The following is a 7757-nucleotide window of genomic DNA, read 5'->3' as shown; positions in this document are numbered from 1 at the left end:
AGGAGGCAATTTGGCTTCAAGGGTTGCTAAAAGAGCTTGGTATTGAACAAAACAGTATCATAATTTTTTGTGATAGTCAAAGTGCTATTCAATTAGCGAAGAACCACGTTTATTATGCAAGGACGAAGCACATTGATGTTCGATATCATTTCGTACGAGAAATCATAGAAGAAGGTGGAGTCACGGTGAAGAAAATTCATACTACGGAGAATCCTGCTGATATGCTGACAAAGGTGGTGACTGCGGTCAAGTTTCAACATTGTTTGGATTTGATCAACATTGTTGAACACTGAAGATTGAAGATGAAGACACAACCAAAATTTGTTATTGAGAGAAAATTGAAGATGTAGAATTTTGCCAAGGTGGAGATTTGTTGAATGCCAAAGTCCTACATCGGTGAAGTACCAATTTTGGTTGGTATTTCACCCTATAAAAGAAGGCCTAATGTTTAGGATTTAAACACATCTCTCATTTGTCTTCTTATCTTCTTAAGGCATTTGTATCTTCTCTCTTTAGTATTATTTCACTTGTATTTTTTGAGTGGAATAAAATATTGGTTGTGTCCGAGGAAGTAGGCAAAATTGGCCACCTCGTAAATTCTGGTGTTCCTTTTATTGTTGTATTATTGTCTTATTTATTATTTAGTGGCTGTCATAATTTTTGGTATAGTAGTTGTGACTCATTCACACTATATACACTTGACTTCCACAACAAGAATATGGTGAGAGATCGCTTAGCGAAGCAAATTTTTGAGACTACTTCTATCAACACCATAGGTTACTATGATGCACCAACTTTTGTATTTGACCTTTTGCGCGCAGATACACATGGTCCACCTTATGTTCGGCGTGTATCTCCAACTTCAAATCAGCATTCTAATGCAACTGGAACGTTTTTGTACTCAGCAGCTCCAACCACTGGTAGCTCATCCCCTTGTATCACAAATAGTTTTGTCTTTGGTTCCCACTTAGGAAATAGTCAGGGATAACACCCTTCCTTGGAATGATGTTACTGTAGATCCACCCCAAGTAGCCCCCCTTATGTAATAGAGTATGTTTTTGTTTCAATGAAATATAGTCTTTTATTAACCCCCCAAAAAAAAGTTAATTAATTTGTTCGATTCTTGCTTAAATATACTGACGTATCAAAATTATGTCTTTAGGTCTAGTAGTTTTGCGGAGTTGGTTATGTATGATAGGAAAAAGAAAAAGCTATTAAATCAACATAAAAAAAGAAAGAACCAAATGATAAAAGACGTGTGCCTTCAACATATATTTTATTATTTAATTATAAATAATTAGTAGCAGTATATATATGTTAACCTCAACCTATCATTGACAGTGACAAACCACAGTAGCTTGATATAAACACTAAATCTGACTTCAGTTTTTACGGTGATATATCACTATGAAACATCTAAAAGAATCCAGTTAGGTACTCATTACAAAGATCAACGAAAATACGACTATTAGCAGCAACACCACTCATCTAACATAGACATGGAGTATCATGATGGATGTTGATCAACCATCAGTGTAAAAAAATGTATGGCGAAGACCTTTTGCCTATTAATAATGTTTATTAATTTTGTATATCAATTGAAGGCCTCACAAATTCCTACTGAAAGAAACAAAATCATAATTTAAACTTCAGCTTGTTTCCATCACTAAGATTACTGATTTGACGCCTTCAACACTGGAAATTTGGCTATGCCCCTTGTGTGCAGGTTCACTGTAAAACATCCATATCAGGGGTCACAAGTCTAGGCTCCATCTCTTCCTTTGAACGTTCGGCACATTAGAACACATCTGGATTGAATCCAGGGATAGAGTTGCTTTGCTGAGCTTGCCGCAAATGCATTTTCAAAGCATAATTGTTGATCTGTGACATGAAAATGAAATCAGAAAGTTAAGAGCGGAGAAACTTATATCTTTTTCAATTCTCTAAAACTGAAAAGTCTACTTTTTTCTCGATAAGGTAAATCTTAAAAGTCTCCTCCATAGGTGGAGCACTGCAAGTCTTTACAAATCCTTTTCAACTAAACCTGCCTATATTTTACATAGGGTGACAAATGGGCAGGTTGGGTTGAATTTAGGCGGGTCAAGATGGGTTAGATCAATATATGGGTCATGCCCAACCCAGCCCAAAATGTACTTGGACTAAGATGGGCTGGGTCAAGATGGGCTAAACAATGGGTCATAACCCAACCCGCCCAACTTGACCCATGTTTTAGAACCATACTCATCTTGCATAAAAAAAGCCTTTTACCTTAAAATGTATAAGTCAAAAAATTTTTTTTTGGGGGGAGTGGGTGGGTGATGCAGAAAAATGCGGAGGGGGTGGGTGGTGCAGAAAAAAACAGAAAATTGAAAAAACAAAAAAAGGTAAAAAAAAACAGTTTTCGGGGAGGGGGGTTTTGCGGGGTGGGTGGTGCAGAAAAAAAACAGAAAATTAAAAATATAAAAAAAAAGTAATTTTTTTTTGTAGGTGTTGGGGTGAGGTGGATGGTGCAGAAAAACAAAAGAACATAAAATTAAAAATACAAAAAAAAAAAAAAAAAGTAAAATTGGGGCAACTAAATAAATTTCTATATAAGTTGGGTTGAGATACCTTTTGTTTTGGGTGAGTTTCATGAGTTGTATTTGGGCTGCTTAATGGGTCAGAATGAGCTATAAAATATAATGGGTTAACTTGGGCTCAGTCCAAATTGACCCATGAGCTAAAATATTTGTAACCCAACCCATTAATCTCTGGGCGGATTAGATGAGTTTGGGCTCAAATTGCCACCCCTAATTTTACATCAATAACTCTATAATTGTTTAATCTGAAACAGTTTGCTATGGGACAAACTTCACGAATAGTTTGATATGAAGATATAAAAGTTCTCATGAAACAATAGCAAAAAGTATTGTTGGAAGTGGTAGGTGTAAGGAGAGGTAGAGGTAGACCGAGGAAAAATTGGGGAGAGATGATTAATTTTATTCTCAAAAAGCAAAGTCTGAAAACAGAATCGATATGAAGATACAAAAGTTCTCATGAAACAATAGCAAAAAGTATTGTTGGAAGTGGTAGGTGTAAGGAGAGGTAGAGGTAGACCGAGGAAAAATTGGGGAGAGGTGATTAATTTTATTCTCAAAAAGCAAAGTCTGAAAACAGAATCTAGCAACTGAGATGTTCATCTCTATATCAGTTGTTAGGTAATTTTCTGTTAGCCAAATTGGAGGTTAAGTTGAGAAAAGGTACTTCAGTGACATTCTTTGCATTCCAATTATTATCAAATCTCTGCCTGTCACATTGAATGAACTCACTTTTTTATTGAGGTAAAAGAATGCCGAATTAATAAAATTCTATAGCTATACAATTTCCTTTGATATTGCAAGACTTATCCACCTATCCTTGACAGCTCTGCTTAAGAAGACAATTCTAGAATACACAGGTATATTGTTTAAGCGACAACTATTTTTAACATGATTATTATGAAAAAGGGCTTGGACAAGCACTTAGACCAACAAATGCAATAGACTTTCCATTAGTGGTACAGACCAACAAAGAAGAATCTCAACTATTGTGAGAAAATTTAAGATCTTTCAATTTGTCATATATCATGGCCAGGATGAGAAGTTTGTGAAGTTAGAATGTTTACCTCAAGAGTTCTCAATTGCTCTTTACCCTGAGCAATCAGCTGCTTTAATTGATGCACTTCCTGGTTCCTTTCATCATACTCTTTCTGACGTTCATGCTGAATGGCCACTGCCCTCTTGAGAATGGTATTCTCTCGGAGAAGCACTTCTATTTGCTGTTTCAGCATAATATTTTCCTGTGAATTGAGGAACAGTCAACACCCAAAAGAACAAATAAGTTAAAGTCAATAAATTAGCAGGTCAAAGGGTAATCCCAGAATTGTTAATGTAATTCTCATACAGCTGAAGCACCACAGTCCACTAATGTTGCTGATGAAATCGAGGAAACGAGTCTTGGAATGTATAGCGAACATTACTAAATATATTCTTAACCTTGTATATATATAGTAATTATATATAGCAGTTATATCCAAAAAACGTGATCAACAAGTGATGTTTCCTGCCACCAATCCTTGGCAAGAAATTTATTGCCTGTAAGTCTAGAACTCATGGATTAAAACGGAAACATGCATTTCCAATACCAACCTTGTGAGAATTTTGAGCTGCTTCTACACCTGCACGTGAACTAATGCATTTCTCTAAGTTCTCCAACAGCCTGGTAGCTCGAGCCTTGGCATCATCTATGCTTGTAGCACTCATCATTTCCTTCACAAACAATTCCACCCATTCTGCACCATTGGCAGGAAACTTGTTTTCTGAAGGATCTTCTGACTTAGCAGCCGGCACATTGGTGGGGTTCATACCTGCCAATTTTTCATGAAAATTCAGAATCTTTCTTTTGAAACTAATTGGAAATCATGTTCCTGGTTAATGAGGTATTAACACAATACCCCCCCCCCCCCCAAAAAAAAAAACCCCACCCCACCCCAACTTCTTAAATGAATTAACTATAAACTTGAGAAGTGGCATGTCCACGATAACAAGTACTCCATACACCACAGAGACACACAAGTACTTGTTAAAATTAAATACGCAAATCTGTACAAGTAATAACCATATGTACATGTATGATAACCATATGTACATGTATACAAGTAAAGGTATGCAAGCGAATACACAAATTTGGGTCAAGATGAATTGAGCAACAGGTCATAAGAACACCTACCAAGCTCAGGTTTGAGGTTGGTTACACTTTTATGAGTTGAAATTGAAACCTCTAGGGTGTCAAATAAATGGGTTGGTTAGAATTTGCAGGGTTAAAGCAGGTTAAATTCATAAACAAGATACAGTCCAATCCGCCCTAAGTGGCTTGGGTCAATATGGATTGATGCGGGTCATATCCCAACCGGCCAACCTCACGTTTGGATGGGTTCCACATCTATGGACCAAAATTGACACCTCCAACTCAGAAACACTAATCAGTATCAAATGAGTGATACCAGTTACAAGATCTAGTATCTGTTGCTGATACAAAAATTGACACCTACAACACAGATACACTTATCTGGAACAAATGAGTGTTACCAGTCACAAAATACTAATCCAGTATCTGTTCCCTCCAAAAACACCTTTAAGTATTTTTTGTATGTGAGTGTGTGTGTGTTGGGGGGTGGGGTGGGCACTTGAGATCCTCAATAAATATGACCAGAAACCATCCATACATGCAACTGATATATTAACCAACTGTAGATACATCTTTTCATTCATTTATAATGGCACATTATTGCAGGGTTAAAGCAGGTTAAATTCATAAACAAGTTACAGTCCAATCCGCCCTAAGTGGCTTGGGTCAATATGGATTGATGCGGGTCATATCCCAACCGGCCAACCTCAAGTTTGGATGGGTTCCACATCTATGGACCAAAATTGACACCTCCAACTCAGAAACACTAATCAGGATCAAATGAGTGACACCAGTTACAAGAGATCTAGTATCTGTTGCTGATACCAAAATTGACACCTACAACACAGATACACTTATCTGTAACAAATGAGTGTTACCAGTCACAAGATCCAATATATGTTCCCTCCAAAAACACCTTTAAGTATTTTTTGTATGTGAGTATGTGTGTGTGTTGGGGGGTGGGGTGGGCACTTGAGATCCTCAATAAATATGACCAGAAACCATCCATACATGCAACTGATATATTAACCAACTGTAGATACATCTTTTCATTCATTTATAATGCCACATTATTTCTGTCAAGGAAAATACAGTTGTACTTCTCCCAGGACAATTTTGCACCATTGTGTCAATTAATAACAGTAGGGTGGACATATACTTGATCTTAGTCAAAAAGCCGAGAAAGGTACATTTTAACGTGTGTGTGTGTGAGAGAGAGAGAGAGAGAGAGAGTCTATATATAAACATATTCCAACTTCACATAATTAGGATTCATCACTCTGAGCTACACCAAGTATATGATAAACAAACAAATCTTTTGAACATATGATGGGATTTTGATATTTACGCACCATTTTCCATCTCTCCATCAGCTTTTGTGTCTGACTTTCCATCTGCATATCCAAGGCGAAGCTCATGCAGGCTCCTAATAGCAGCATCCAGGTCATTGCCAGATTCTTCCAATGCTTTCTCAAGTAGCTGAAGTGTTTGAATACAAAATAAATACCTGGTGACTCACTAGACAAAACCCAAACTAAAAGGTTTTTTAAATGACTAAGTAATCAAATGAATCTTTATACCTAGTCTGTTATAGAAATGGCAACTTTGTGATTCTTATAAAAGCATTTGAAATTCATAGGAAAAGCAGGTTAGCGAGATACTCGATAAAAATAGAATTATCTTTTTTTCCTTTTGGTAAGTAATAAAGTTAGACAGATGAAAATTTTGAACAACATAATCTATGGTTTCATGTTTAACATTGATCCTTGAAACAATGGTCATATCAAGAGTGGCAGATCCAGGAATTTTAATAAGGGGATTCAAAGAATTGAACATGAGACCTAAAGTTACACTTGAACTACCTTTACCACTACAATGGAAACTCCTTATATCAAGGGGATTTAAAACCTTACACACACACGAAAAGATTATTTTTTGTCCTATCTACACCGATTCAATTGAACCCCTTTCATTGGCCGTGACACGGCAATACAAAGAGCCCTACAATTAAAAAAAGAAGTTACTACTTTTGAAAGAAATTTTACAATAAAAAAACACACTGTGTCTCAATCTGAACTAGCTGGTAAGGACTACATTAAAACCTCAATATTCATTCGGCTTCACTTGGACCCGTCTCATTCAAATACTGATAATTTGAATTTTTATGGACAAAATAAAAACAAATAACAAACAATAGTACATTCTACTACTACGATTAAACAAATATCAAAACTATTATACACCCAAACAAAATTATATACATCGAGATAAAGAAAAAAGATAAACCTGGTTGTCCATATCAGGAAATAAAGCTATCAGCTGATTGAAGAGAGACGGCAGCGGGGACGGCGGAGAGAAGTGAACCGGAGAGGTGGTGAAGGAAGAACAACGAAGCTTCTTTGAAACCGGCGGCGACGCTGATGTCGGCGACGGTGATTGTAATTCTTCAAAATACGATCTCTTGCGGCAAACAATTGCAGACATCGTTTAAAACTAGTAAACAAAAACAAATATTGCAGTTTACTACTGCACGATTTTTAATTTAAACCTGTTCTATAGAGCTTTAGTGATTGATTGTATGATCGGGGATTTAGGGACTACGGTTAAGCTTAGGGTTTTGAAATTGCGGGGGATGTAGAGAGATGAGGGAAGAGGTTTTGGCTTTAGAGATTTGAAGCTTTTCTTGAGCAATAATACTCCCGACTCCCTTTATATAGAGGGAGATTTCTTGGGGATGTTGAAAGCGGTGTACGTTGGGAAAAGGATTTCAACACGCGCTACATAGAGCGTTTGAATATTTTCGGGTCAAAGGGAAAATACCTAGGCCGGTCTCGGGTTTACATTCCAATTGAGGATTACCAATTAAATTTAATTTGGTAATATGAGAAAAAGATTGTTAACTTACTACTCCATCCGTTCACTTTTACTTGGCATGTATACTAAAAATAGATTTTCACTTTTACTTGTCACTTTATGCATATTAAGAGAAGAAATTTTTTTTTCCTGTTATACCCACAGTATTTATTACTTATTTCAAATCATTTTCTCAAATC

The 7757-nt window shown here is 36.4% G+C and overlaps 1 protein-coding gene across 1 annotated transcript; it reads right to left on the bottom strand.

Annotated features, from left to right (window-relative positions):
- Positions 1-1364: 1364 nt before the first annotated feature.
- Positions 1365-7389, bottom strand: LOC107819901 (uncharacterized). Its single transcript, XM_016646083.2, has 5 exons — positions 6991-7389; positions 6057-6183; positions 4167-4384; positions 3644-3817; positions 1365-1881 (listed from the first exon to the last, which is right to left on the bottom strand). The coding sequence occupies exons 1-5, from the start codon at positions 7186-7188 to the stop codon at positions 1798-1800; spliced, it is 801 nt and encodes a 266-aa protein (XP_016501569.1). The 5' UTR covers positions 7189-7389; the 3' UTR covers positions 1365-1797.
- Positions 7390-7757: the final 368 nt, after the last annotated feature.

The sequence above is a fragment of the Nicotiana tabacum genome, chromosome 20 (genome assembly GCF_000715075.1).
Source record: "Nicotiana tabacum cultivar K326 chromosome 20, ASM71507v2, whole genome shotgun sequence".
NCBI classification, from domain to species: domain Eukaryota; kingdom Viridiplantae; phylum Streptophyta; class Magnoliopsida; order Solanales; family Solanaceae; genus Nicotiana; species Nicotiana tabacum.
The sequence above is the reverse complement of the archived record's forward strand: the minus strand, read 5'-3'. Positions and strand labels throughout refer to the sequence as shown.

Excerpts from the sequence above, each read along its gene's own strand:
- LOC107819901 (XM_016646083.2), bottom strand. The coding sequence starts at position 7,188 with ATGTCTGCAATTGTTTGCCGCAAGAGATCGTATTTTGAAGAATTACAA. Across the intron at positions 6,184-6,990 it reads TTCCTGATATGGACAACCAG|CTACTTGAGAAAGCATTGGA; the intron begins GTTTATCTTTTT and ends CAAACACTTCAG. Across the intron at positions 1,882-3,643 it reads AGCAATTGAGAACTCTTGAG|ATCAACAATTATGCTTTGAA; the intron begins GTAAACATTCTA and ends TTCATGTCACAG.